Genomic DNA, 13,444 nt, shown 5'->3' with positions numbered 1-13,444 from the left:
CATTGTGTGCTAGGTGTCATTACTGTTCTTTCCATTCACAAATGTTTATTGAGTGCCTTTCATGTGAAAAGCACCTGGCAAAGGATAATAGTGGAATAAAAGGAAATTATCGTAGAATTAGGAGAAGGAGGATGGGATTCAGAGAAAGACATTCCCTAAGTCACTTCTCTTTCTGGGGAGTCACTCTGCTCTGAACACAGCTCATGGAATGATATTCAACACAACAAAAATATGGTTTAAAAGCAAGCTAGAGAAAAATGGTCACACCCCATCATTAATCCTGGAGACTGAGCTCTAATGAGAACTCCACCTAGCCAAAGAATTGGGATGGGTCGGAATGGATTATGTGAAAGCTCAGGGAGGCTGCATTGTGGGTTAATTTGGTCTGCTGTACCCAGTATGATCCTGATCCCCAATGAAACCTGTCATGCAGGCGGACTTCTCGTCATGGCTGCTGTTAAGACCAGACACTGCCTTGATTCTGTGGTGACCAGAGGGGTCAGTCACCTATTCTGTGCAAAGAACAAATAGGCTGGTGGACTTGGTAGGCATTGCTACTGTGACACTTACTTTTGGTTGAAACAAAAGTACTAGAAGATGGAACTAACCAAGAAGACTAAGTGCTTTGTAACATCCAGTTTGAGTTTATACCATCTCTCTCTCTCTCTCTCTTTTTTAAGATTTTATTTATTTTGGAGAGAGAGAGAAAGAGTGAGTAAGCAGGGGGAGGAGCAGAGGGAGAGGGAGAAGCAGACTCCATGCTGAGCGTTGAGCCCGACGCGGGGCTCGATCTCACGACCCTGAGATCACGACCTAAGTCGAAATCAAGAGTTGGACACTTAACCAATTGAGCCACCCAGGTATCTTCATACCATCTGTTTTGAGTTTACACCATTCTTTGGGTTAGGTCATACCCAAGAATCCTGCTAGAGGGGGGAGAAGGGACAGAAGACAGGCTAGGATCTCAATAACTATCAGCGTTATCATGTCTGGAACAACACTGATAATGCATTAAATACTCTTAGAGACTTCATGCCCACCCCAAGGTGGCCAACTCTGAAGTGGGATTCAGTTTTCAGGGTGTCCACACAGGTCGTCCACCCAGACAGGCCACCATGGGCCCTGGCAAAAGCTAAAGAATACCCTTGCATATGTATGCATATTGCAGGGGATGAACACGTTTACCATTCTCAAACAGTAGACTTTTATCCCCATGTCAGGGATGACAATACAGAAACACAGAGACCTTAAGAGATTTTCCATAGAACCAAAGCAAGTTCAGGGCTCTCTCTACCAGCCTGTCTCTTGCTATTAGAAAACTTCCCAAAGCATAAGAAATTGACAGCCGTGTTCAGGGCTGGCAGGGGTGAGGGAGTGATATCAGACTATTTTGGCTACCCATAGTCTTTAGAACTGTTGGTCAGGGGGCGCCTGGGTGGCTCAGTCAGTTAAATGTCTGCCTTCTGCTCAGGTCATGATCTCACGGTCCTGGGATCGAGTCCCACATCAGGCTCTCTGCTCAGTGGGGAGTCTGCTTCTCTCTCCACCTCTCCTTCTGCCCTTCACCCCTGCTTGTGCTCACTCTCTTGTGCTCTCTCTCTCTCTCTCTTAAATAAATAAAATCTTAAAGAAAAGAAAGAACTGTTGGTCAAAAGTAGAAGCTGAGAGTTTGCAGGACTTTAGGATGCACAGACGTAAGATTCTCCGCTGGAGGATTTGGATGAAGCAAGTCGGTGAGAGCAACAGTATAAACAGGGGAACAGAAACAAGGGCATTTTCCTGAGGAAGTTGGTGTCATTTTGTCTTATGACTTAACTGCCTCTCCCCCCACCACCTTGCTGCACATCATTTACTCCTGAGGATGCGTGTGCACCCGCATGGGGTTTTCCTGCCACTCAGGCAGACAGGCCAGGCTGTTCGCCACTTCCTTCTGGACAGGCCAGCCCCAGGCCTCAAAGAATGGAGCCAGATTCCTCTGCACCTTTTCAGAGAACTTCTTCACCCATAGGTTCATCTTGCCATCCTTGTCTTTGGGGATGCCAGAGAGCGTCTGGTACTCAGCAAAGAGCTGGGTGAATGGCTCCCACCCAAAGGCCTCCTGGAGCTGAGAAGAGAAAGAAGGGACAGGATGAGGAACCAGTTTGTGGAAGTACCTGCCAGATGCACGTTCAAAGTGTATTTCAGTTACAGTGATTCTTTCCCCTTGATCATTCATGAGCTTCCCTCCTATGATTTGCCCCTGTGTGCCCACCCTATCCCTGCACATAAATACAATCCTGTTGGCTCATTCCACCTCTTGGCCACAGAACCTATACCCCTTGAGTTTAGTAGGGCACTTCACAGGGAAGCGAATATCTCAAAAGACATAAATACTCAATAAATGACAGTTATTATAATTATCTCTAATTTAAAAAAATTATATGCCCAGGTCCCAAGTGTTTTTCTAGGCATCAGACAGGTCTAAGCCTGATTGAGATGGGAAACCCTCATATCTCACGTGTTTGGCCTTTGGGGCTCTAAAGGCTGGGAACTTCCAACACTTTCCAGACATAATAAAATCCCTGGTTTTGTACAGCCATCTCAGATCTGTAACTATTTTCAAGGCTACTATTTTGCTCTGTGGAACACTCCCTTTGGGGCAAAACAAGGAAGAAGCAGGCACATCACAAGGGGTTCAAAAGGAGAGTGACTCATGTACACGGAGGGGCAGCCCACCTGAAAGCCATGGGCAGGAGGCCCTTGTCAGCTAAGATAATAGAGGTGTAGAATGAGCAGGGATCCTGGCATGTCCCAGACCTCTCGCCCTTTTGTGGAGAATTCTGACTCTGGAGTGTAAATCCTAATGACAGATGACATCTGGGGAACAGCTTTGACAACTCGGAAACGTTAATGTTCGGAGCAGTTTGGGAGGGGGGCAGGGCTTCGTGTGTATTTCTCGGGAAGCCCACCTGCTTCAGGACTTTGGTGTTCTCCCATTGGATTGGTTGGTTAGTCATTTATTCATTCTAAAACATTTCAGGTTCAAGTAGGGTCACTGAAGGCAGAGAACCTTGACAACAGTTATCTCCTAAAAAGCCTCTTGTAGTTGTCCTGGAGACACACCACTGTTATCATGAAGGGACGAAGGAATGCAACACTCACTTGATCCACAGAACTAAGGTGAAGAGAAACAAAGCACAACAAAACAATACCCATTTCTGGAGCACTTATTAGGAGACCATGGTCAAGACTGGTGAGTGGAAGTGCTGGGCTCCAATCTCAGGAATGACTAACTCAGAACTTCTGCTTATGACCGGTAGACCAGTAAGCTGAAATACTTGGTTTCCAGATACTTTTCATTTCCTCTTACTTAACATCACGAAGTATAGGGAGCCAGTGGGACAGGTGTTATTTCCTCCATCTTAGAAAAGTCCCATTATGCAGTCAGGTCCCCTGTGCCCAGGCCGGAGGGGGTGGTGAAGGGGGTCCAGGATGCTACATGATGGAGGGGTCTGCTGGCCCTTACCTCCCCGCTTTTCTGCTTTGTACCTGTAGATATGTTTCCAGAGCTGTCCACACATTCCAGTCATGCAGGGGGGCTCCCTTTCCCAGGTGCGTTTTGATTCTCTTCTCTCGTTCTGGAGGGCTCAGAGCAGGGTGGGCCCGAGCCCTGGGGATGCCCAGGACCGTTTCATGCACGTAGACAGACCAGAGGTTGCAGGTGGCCTCAGTGGTGTGTGGCGGGAACTCCCACTCTTGTCGCTGCTGGTTGTGACCCAGCTCGTGGATGGGGCCCCACAGACCCGTGCTCCTTATGCCTGCCTCATTGATGAGCTCTTGCACCGACTCCAGGTGGCACATGATGGGGTATCCTGAGTGCATCCAGCCTGGGAATGCAGAAGGAAGAGATGAGGCATGGTGGAGGCTGGGGGCACCCAAACTATCTCCCTTCATCCCTCTCTGCTAGGTAACTTTCCTTCACCATCCTGGTTGCCCCCAGTAATGCCAGAATCTCCATGCTGGTTGGAAAGTAGATGGCTTTTCTGCTTGGTCAGAAACTGAACAATCCCCAGCCCCCTTCCCAGCCTTTCATGCCAGGTTATGCCCTCCTCCCCACTCTGGCCCTGAACAAGACAAATACACTTGACATAAGCATTCTCGCTACAGTTTAGTGCTTCGTTTTGTGTGAGTTTCCTATTGTGTGAGTCTCTGACACTATGTCCTGTGTCTGGATTTGGGATCCCTGAGGCTAGAGCGATGTCAGTTCTTCTGCAATGTAAGCCCCTGTTGTAGAGATTTATGCTCTTTAGCAGAGATAATCTTCTTTTTTAAGGAGAAGAACTCTGAGCTCCAAAGGAATGTTCTCTATGTCAGAACCATGTTTCCTTATTTTTCTTTCATGTAAACCACTCAATACTTAACATAAACTTCTTTCCTTACTCCTTCCTTCCATTGCCAACTCTGACTTCTGTTTGAAGGAATATTTTTGTTTCTCCTTAAAACAATGAAGAGATGGCTCATTGCTGTCTGTGAACTCCTAGTAGCATTTTTTTTTTTTTGAGATTGTTCCACCATCCTGTGAAATCTCACCTTGTATATGTAAATGATTCACCTTTTCATATGGGAACATCTTTGCACCCCCATCAAGGTCTATGTCTGTTATGTCTTTTTTCCTTTACTGGTGAGATTATGCCTTTCACACATAGGGCATTAAAAAACCACAAAATAATGAATAATGGTGTCCACTGACTAGGAGCACCCACCAGCTGAGATCTGCACATCAGCAACGATCCTCTCGGGACGGCAGAAAGGGAAAGGCCGGGCTGCTAGCTGGGCTATAGCGCCCATCATCTCATCCCAGAGGCGGAGTGCAGGCTCGGGGTCCTCCAGGTCTTTCAGGTTTGCACTCGGCACCGTCAAGATGATATTGTCTGTTGCCAGCTCTCCCCAGGGAGCCTGGCTCTCCTGGATACAGTTCCTCCACTCCTCCAGAGATGTCTTACCTGGGAATAAATATCGTGGGCCTGTCACCCATTTCCCCAACTTACCTTGAACTCCAGGAGGAGGACACTGAAATAATGAACTATTAACATGTGGGTCTACCTGGTATGAAGTGAAGGACAGGCCTCTAGACCCTCCCTTCAGTTCTGCCCAGAAGTCTCCATGGACATGGTATTTCATAGCTCCCGCCTCCAATTACATCTTGAACAGTTCTTCACTCTTCTCTCTGCCAATCCCTACCCTACCCTTCCTTAGCAACCGGCCCATAACTATGGTGGCATCCCCGGCGCCCCCTCTTCCCTCAGCATTCGGTTCACTCACCCAACTTGTAGTATGGGGCAGGCACAGCCCCCTTGATGGTGATAGATATGGGGCCCAGTTTGCTGCCCGTTGGCACGATGACATAGAGAAGGCCACCCCAGAGGCAGGAGACGGATCGTATGGCCCTGTCCATACAGCACTGATGCGTCACCACAGGGGCTCGAGACAGCTTGCTGGCCTTGGTCAAGTTATCGGTGTGGCAGCCAATCTGTACCTGGGGAGGTGATTCCACCATGTGTAGGAGGAACTAGGTCCCCTTAGTGTGTGTGTGTGGAGGGGGGACAGGGGTCTGTGCTGTTCTGGGTGAATGGCAGGTACTAGAAAAACACCAGCCTCTTCCTTTGATGAGCTATGCATGGAAACCTATGAAATTTTAGTACTCCAAAAGTCATCGGGACTGAAAGGTATGTGGAACCATTCTTCCAGGGATTTAAACAGCTCCACAGTGGATTGTCACCAGACAGACCAGACAGGTTAACCCTGAGGCCGAAACTGACTAGGGCCCCGCGGAGCCTCTGTACTGGGTGGAATCTGGACTCTCGTGGCAGGGCCTACGCCAATGTGGTGATTCCAAAGCCAGGATCAGCCAGAGGGGATCCTGGTCACCCTCTGTGCGCAGATAGGAGGCCACCCATCCAGAGGCAGCAGGATCTGGCCTGAGCGGGGAGGACTGATTCTTGCTTCCCCCTTTGTCGAGGGCTCCCCTTCCTGGTCAGGTGGGTTGAGGGCTGTTTTGTCCGGAGTCCTGGGGTTACTTTTCTTAGGTTTAATGTAAAGGAGCTCCAGAAAGGAAGTTGACACAGAAGACACCCTGTGACAGGAAGTGACCCTCAGAGCTGACGCAGGACAATTTTAATTCTGCCTCTAGGGCCTATTTTTGTGGTCAGATGAAGCACACCCTTCAGGTGTGAAGGTAATGACGTACACCGCAGAAAGGCCGTGTGCTGTTGGCGATGCGGCAGGTTCTCCTGGCCCCCCTCACATGCCCGTGGGGACGTAAAATCACCATATGTGGATATCCAGGGGCTTAGGTTCGAGTACCTGATATTAGCTCTGGCATCTCAGTCCCTCCTTTAGGCTCCCTGAAATTGAGCTGCTTTGTCTATGAAATCTGTGAAATGGGCAGAATCATCCCTTCCTGGCCCCCTGGTGGCACTGCTGAGAGCTGAGGAAGAGAAAGTGGCTCTGTGGGTTGGGGTGTCAGCAGGGGCGGTTCTGGCCTTACCTTCAGGCCGGCACAGGCCGCAGCGTCAGACAGCGAGACCTCTGCACTCTGTCCACGTGGGAGGTAGAGCCTGGTGCTCACCCACGCATCACAGGGGCCTGACAAAAGCCAGAGGAAAGGCTGAGTTCTTCACCCACCTGCCTCTGCTGCACCTGGAGCCTCACAGCGCCCCCCCACAGGCACAGCCCCTGCCCTGCCTACCTCAGCTCATCCCTGCTTCAGGCGTGCACCCCTCCACAACCCTCAGCAGGGCCCCAACTCCGTCTTCCCAAAAGTACGTGACAGAGACTGAAGCGGGCCCACGTGAGCTGTAGTACCTGCACTGTCCTGTGAGCCCGGGAACCCCACCGTCCCCCGGGTTCTGATGCTTTGGCTACACTCCTCACTCCGTACCTGGGTTGCTCCCATCGATCTCCACAGTGATGGGCTGTCCGGAGCTGCAGCTCCAGGTTCCGAGCTCCTGCACCAGCTGGGAGCAGTCGGTCCCAGAGCGTGCCAGCTCCGTGGCCAGGCAGAGCGCTGCAGCCTCAAAGGAGTCACCAGGCACAGGGTACTCCCGGCTCACAGCTGGAAGGCCCGACACACGCAGCATCTTTCTCAGGAGTCGGTGCAAGGATATGTAAGCAGGGACCCCCTCTGCAGGGATCTGTAGGAAGCCTGCGCCATCGGCTCCCAGCTTCGCCAGCCAGTGCTTTTCCAAGTTGCCAGCCCCGTGATTCAGTGCAGATTGGAATTCAGAGAGTGCCTTGCGGAAGTGGTAGCTCTGCATCTCGGGGGTAGGGACGGGGAAACAGCCCGCATCCAGAGTCTGAGCTAGGATGCTGAGGCCGAAGCCATTGAGGATGACATTACCGGGGAAACTAGCCAAAGCAGAGCGACCTGGGTTCTGGGAGGCCCACCACCAGGCCTGGCCCCCGATCAGCAAGCCCCCGCCCTCGGCCACAAACTCCTGCAGCTGCTTGGCCTCCTTGTCACTGTAAGCCCCACAGCAGTAGACACGGACGTCAGGCGTCAGATGGGGCTGCAGACTGCACTCCAGGCCGTGCTCTGACAGGAGGGCACACAGGTTTTTTAGACCTGTGTTCACCCCAAATTTGCCCGTCTGGCCTTTGGCCAGCCAGCGCACAGCATTGAGCAAAAAGGGCCCCAGCTTGGGAGCACAGAGCATGCTCTCGTGGGCAGCCAGGACCACCCGGCCCCGGCCACAGCGGGCGGCTGCCAGGAAGCAGCGGAGTGAGGCGTCCAACCCCAGAGGGAAGGCCAGGGCCCCGTGCACCAGCAGCTGCGAGGGCACTCCGCCCGTCTTGATGTCCAGCTCTGAGATCCCTTCCAGGAGCTGCTGCTGGTCCTGCCTGAGATCCTCCACACAGCTGCAAAGTGACAGGGGGACATAGGGGTTCTGGTCAGTCAAAGCAGCACTGAAAGAAGCTCGCTGGCTGGGGAAATCTGTGCGGGGTGCAAAGACGACCTCGTTCATGCCCATCTCCGCGCTCTCACTAATAACTGCTAGGGCTGGAGTATGTGATGCCATTGACTTTATTGAGTCTGAGGCAGGTTTTTTCACCTTTCCACAGCTAAGCGATGGGATATCATTGTCTCATTGGCAGTGTTTGCTCTTACTTCGTGACACACAAGGTAATGGTGCTTCTTATAACCGACGTGGTCACAGACTTGATGAGATACCGAGGAGTGTGGTAGCGGCCTTACGCGCACATCTTAAAGCCCATGTTCTCCACGTGAACCCTTCCAGGAGTTCTTCCCATGCTAGTCAACTGAGTGGTGGATATTCTGGCTTGACTTTCATGTCTTTTTTAAGTAATTACACATATAAACAAGTTAGGAAAAAATAGTCCATTCCTATAGAAATTAGTCCTACGTCTACATGTCTCAGAGCTAATTTTCTGCCAAAAAAAAAAAGGAGCTGTGAAAACATCAAATTGCTAGCTCTGAGGTAGAAACACAAGTAAATTGTTTAATACTGCACTTAAAGATTTATGCAAACACATACTCTTTTAAAATTCTCACTTAAATCTGATGAGAATATTTACCACTTTTATTAAGAAATGGTCTAAGCGTAATAAATTCAGAAAAAGTTTGTATTTCAAGATTTTTAAAAAAGATTTTACTTATTTATGAGAGAGAACAAGCAGGGGAAGGGGCAGAAGGAGAGGGAGAAGCAGACTCCCCACTGAGCAGGGAACCTGATGCAGGACTTGATCCAAGGACCCCGGGATCATGACCTGAGCCAAAGGCAGACGCTTAACCAACTGAGCCACCCGGGCACCCATCAAGATTTTTTTAACCAATTTGTAGGTACTCTAAATGTCAAACAATGGGAAATTGGTTAAATAAGTTACAGTTAACTATAGATGGCATACTATATAGTAATTAAAATAATTATTAGATAATATTGGAAAATGCTTAATGGAAAAAATTTCAAAATCAGATTCCAAGATACTGTACTCTAAATAAACCAAATTTTGTGAAATGAACCATCAAAAACAAAACCCAAAACAAACAGAAAACACAAAACCAGACATAGAAGCAGAATCTAAAGAATACTTATCAAAATGTCTTCAGTGACCATCTTGGCTAGTGTGATTATACCCAATTTTAAGTAGCTTTATAAAACTGTCTCATACTAAAAAGCAAATGTTGTTAAAAAATAGTTTATTCAAGTAACAAAACATTATTGAAAAAAGTACCTCTTGTACAGTTTCTCCTTAATTTCTCTTCAGCATAAAGGAGGAGCAAATAAAAAATTGGCATTAATCATACCATGGCTTGGTGTTTATCGATTAAAAACAACAGGTAGATGCATGTGAATTAATGTGGACAGGTGTCCAGAACATTCTGCTGAGCAAAAAAATGTCTAAAATAGCATAACTTGGTGATGCAGTTTATGTAAGACAAAAATAAAAGTTAGTATATGTCAATGTAAATGTCAAAAAGTCAGGGTGAAACCACAGTAAACTTTTGGATTGTGGAATAGAGAGACATTGAAAGAGTATTGAAAGAGATGGTCAAAAGAACTTTAGCCTCACTGGTATTTTTTTTTTCAAACAGGGAGAATGTACGAATGTAATTTCTCAGGTAATTAAAAATTAAAAATGAAATTTAAAATGTTAAGGTAACGGCTGGAAAAATAGAAATAAAATGTATAATCTACAAATGTGTTGGGGAATTTAAGAATAGAGAAAACTTTGTCAAGAAAGAATGTAGAAAGAAACAAAGCATAAAAACAAAAGAAAAAAGGCAACAGGAAGAGATACACTGAAATTATCACTATATATAAATGGGTTAAACTTCTATATAAAAAGACAGAGGCTCTTGAATTGAGCTAAGAACATCTAGGCATAAGCTGCTTGTAAAAGACAGACTTGAAACTCACACAGAAGCACTGAAAATGAGGAAATCTATATATCATCAAAGCTGTGTCTGAAAAACACAGCAAAAAGAAAGCAGAAGTACCAGTATTAATATGAGATGCAACTGAATTCAAAGAGGAGAGAATTAAAATACACAAAGATAAAAGGGTATTTTTTTCCATGGGTAAAAGTTACACTTTACCAAAGATATAATCATCATTGGTTTTTAGGGTCCTAAGAACAAAGCACCAAAAGCAAAAACTGCTACAAAGCAAATTAAAATTTGATGAGCCCATAATTGCATGTGGGATGGTAATGGCTCTGTCAGCATCCAGTGGATCAGTGACATTTAAAAAAAAAAAAAAGAAGAAGAGATGATTTGAACAGAAAGAAAAACACACTTGATTAGAATCAGAGGACAATGGAGCAATATTCTCCCAGACTCTGAGGACAACAGAGAGCCTGGATGCCATATTCCACTAGTTTGTGGCGTAAATATACAGAAAAAGCAGACTTTCTCAAACAGGATACATTAACTAAAATACCAGTTTTCAACTCACACACATGCACAGACGAGCAAATTAGATGATCTGTATCAGGCTTCTCAGAGTGGTAGCTTCCTTAGTCCAGAGGAGTGAGACTGGGGACAGTGGTATGGGATGGAGCACAACTGGCCTTTCTCCTCTGTATATTTCTCTGTTGTCTGTATGTTTTCATGGTAAGCTTTAATTCCTTTAGAAATATTTTTGTAAAAAGATGGGATGTTTCTCAAAAGAAAAATGAAGGAAGGAAGTGGAAGCATAGTAGATCACAGCAGATGGGACACCAAGTAATTCTCAACAGATGGACAATGTTTTAAGGGCAATATTAATGATCTCCGATATCTATTTACCAATATTTAAAATCTTGTATACTATCTATTTACAGTATTGAAGCCTGAAAAATAATGAAAGTAGCTATTACTTAATGAGACTTAATATATGCTAGGTATTTACACATATGGATTATGTCTTTTAATCATTATGATAAACCTGAACTATATTATTCTTGCTTTACAAATGAGGCTTAGAAAAGTTAGGCAGCTTGCTCCATGGTTCTTAGCTAATAACTGGTGGGAATGGGAAGCAAATCCAGGGTGGTTTGCTTCTAAGGCCAATGTTGTCCACACAGCAGAAACTTTCCTTCAATTATTGAGTCTTTGGATTAAGCCACAAGTGGGTATATGGCAAGCAACACATATAGGTTGTGCAAAGGAGCCTTTAAATAGATGTGAAGGTTGGGGAGCCTGGGTGGCTCAGTCAGTTGTGCATCTGGCTCTGGATTTCAGCTCAGGTCATGATCTCAGGGTCCTGGGATCAAGTCCCACGTTGGGCTCCAGGCTGAGCAGGGAGCCTGCTTGGGATTCTTTCCCTCTGCCCCATAAATAAATAAATCCTTAAAATAGATAGATAGATAGATAGATAGATAGATAGATAGATAGATAGATGTGAAGGTGCTAATAATACAGCACTTATGAAAAAGGAAACACATGTGTCTCTTCAGAGTGCAGGAGGCACTGAGGAAGAAGGGCAGCATGAGGGGCTGGTGTTCAGGAAAGACACCAGATTATTGATGTAGGAAAAACGTTAGGGTTCGAAGCCCACGGCCAAGAAAGAATTCTTGAGATGTTTTTGGTGCAAAAAGTTGGTTTTATTAAAGCATGGGGACAAGATCGGTGGGCAGAAAGAGCTGCACTGGGGTTGTGAGAACCAATTGATTATATACTTGGAGTTAGGGGAGATAAGGGAAAAGGGAGGGTTTCAAAAGAACTTTCATAAGCTCAAGAAGACCTACCAGATACCAGAGGCCTTGCCATTGTCAAGTTAAGGTTATTTTTCCCTCTAGTAAAGCAGTAACATTAAGACAGTTGGGAATTTCCTTGCGGAAGTTACGTTATTGACAAGAATGCTTTTTTCTTGTAAATCACTAAGACATTTGTAAATTGAGGGAGACTCTTGTCCTGTTGGACTGAGATCTCTATTCGTTAACCATTTGTTTTTCCCTTACCTTAGTTTTAGGGCAGGCAGGAGTGCCTGAGGAATGTCACACAGATCCCACCTGGGAGTGGGGAGGGGGGTGGTGGGGTGTCAGCTTGAGCTTTGTCCTCAGCATGCCTTCTGCTCCCTCATCATAGATCACGTCTGAGCAGCAGGAGACTCGGGGAATGACTTTCTAAAAACAGCTTAAAGAGCCCTCCCAGTCATGACAGCCATGACTCAGTGGGAAGTGAGCCACTGTCCCGTCACCATACCCTGGCCTCGCCTATTCTATTCCTTGTGGTGCCTAATTGGCTTATTTTTCCTGAGGTGTTTGGTTCTTAATTGGTTTTCTTTGCTCTGAAATCCTCCTTTTCATCTCATTCTGTTGCTTGTTTTATTTAACATATATTTTTAAATAAAACTGTCATGGCTTGAACCGTTCTAAGGAATCTGCTTCTGTTCACTGGGTCACATGTTTCTTCCAGGCATGACTGATTCTGTTGTCTTTCCATACTAAATTTCTGTCTCTCTTATACTTCCCTTTCAAATTTATTAGTGTTTTTATAGTTATTATATGGATTTCTTCCCAGTTAGGGTCCGCAGATCTTTTCCATGTTCTGCAATAGTTCTGGTCAATTCTCCTTCCTGTGCTTTCTAACTTACCTGTTTGTTTGTACACACACCCCACATCCATCCATCTTCCCAGATATATGGAGGTTGATGTATTTCTGCTTTCCACTTTGTCGCTTGAGGTTCGTAGCCTGAACTGAAGGGCAAAGGTCACCTGGGCCTCCTGCTGTCCTTGCTGGGAGCTAGTCGGGGAGCTGAGGCTAAGCCCACTCCACCCTCCAGGGGTGGAACACGCCGGAGGGGTTCCACCCACCACTGTGCAGGGAAGATGGCCACTCCAGCATCCTTTTCTGCCTCCCTCAAACACTGAAGTAGCTTTGCTGCTTTCGTACTTGTGTTTAATCTCACCCAATGTGTTCATTCTTCTAAAACATGCAAAGGCATTAATGATAGTTCTTGGATTTGTGGTGTCCACTGTTTTCTTGCATCTGGGGTGGGAGTGGGGTCAGGCGATGCCACGTGCCTGCCACATGTGTCACCTGTCAGCCTCAAAACCTCCACATTCAGCTCTTTACTTAGCATTTTTCATTCATCTGGTCAGATTGGTGGAGAGGGCAGCTCCAGGATCTAGTCTCATTTCACACAACCTGGAAACTCTCTGGGATTGTGGTGAGGATCACATGACTGAACATGAAATCTTCAAGAAATGCATAAGCTGCTAGCATATGTTTACTTTCACGTGAGCCGTTCCTAATATATTCTAGACCTTAGAGGTGACAGCATGTGTAAATGTATTGAGCTGTTGTTCTGGGAGAAATGTTTTCGCTAGATTCTTCTGTGTCTTGATATAAAAGCAGTGAGCGCCTTTGGATCTGACTTTGCATGTTAAAGCAAGTGCAGTGTCCTCTTAAGCACAGAAGCATAGGTGTGCTTCATAGAATGCCCCTCCCCTTGGCAGACAG

General features: G+C 46.5%; 1 protein-coding gene across 1 annotated transcript in view; it reads right to left on the bottom strand.

Annotated features, from left to right (window-relative positions):
- Positions 1-1,587: 1,587 nt before the first annotated feature.
- The window catches only part of LOC103668974 (TRPM8 channel-associated factor 2), a 27,908-nt gene continuing 16,051 nt past the window's right edge, over positions 1,588-13,444 (bottom strand). The window contains exons 3-8 of the mRNA XM_008697294.2: positions 6,920-7,896; positions 6,527-6,624; positions 5,302-5,515; positions 4,743-4,982; positions 3,529-3,866; positions 1,588-2,104 (exon numbers count right to left, since the gene is read on the bottom strand). Of these exons, the coding sequence (XP_008695516.2) occupies positions 1,850-2,104; positions 3,529-3,866; positions 4,743-4,982; positions 5,302-5,515; positions 6,527-6,624; positions 6,920-7,896 (2,122 nt within the window). The 3' untranslated portion in view covers positions 1,588-1,849. The remainder of the gene's footprint in view (positions 2,105-3,528; positions 3,867-4,742; positions 4,983-5,301; positions 5,516-6,526; positions 6,625-6,919; positions 7,897-13,444) is intronic.

The sequence above is a fragment of the Ursus maritimus genome, unplaced genomic scaffold (genome assembly GCF_017311325.1).
Source record: "Ursus maritimus isolate PB19 unplaced genomic scaffold, ASM1731132v1 scaffold_3, whole genome shotgun sequence".
NCBI lineage: Eukaryota > Metazoa > Chordata > Mammalia > Carnivora > Ursidae > Ursus > Ursus maritimus.
Note: the sequence above shows the minus strand (reverse complement) of the source record. Positions and strands in the feature narration are given on the sequence as shown.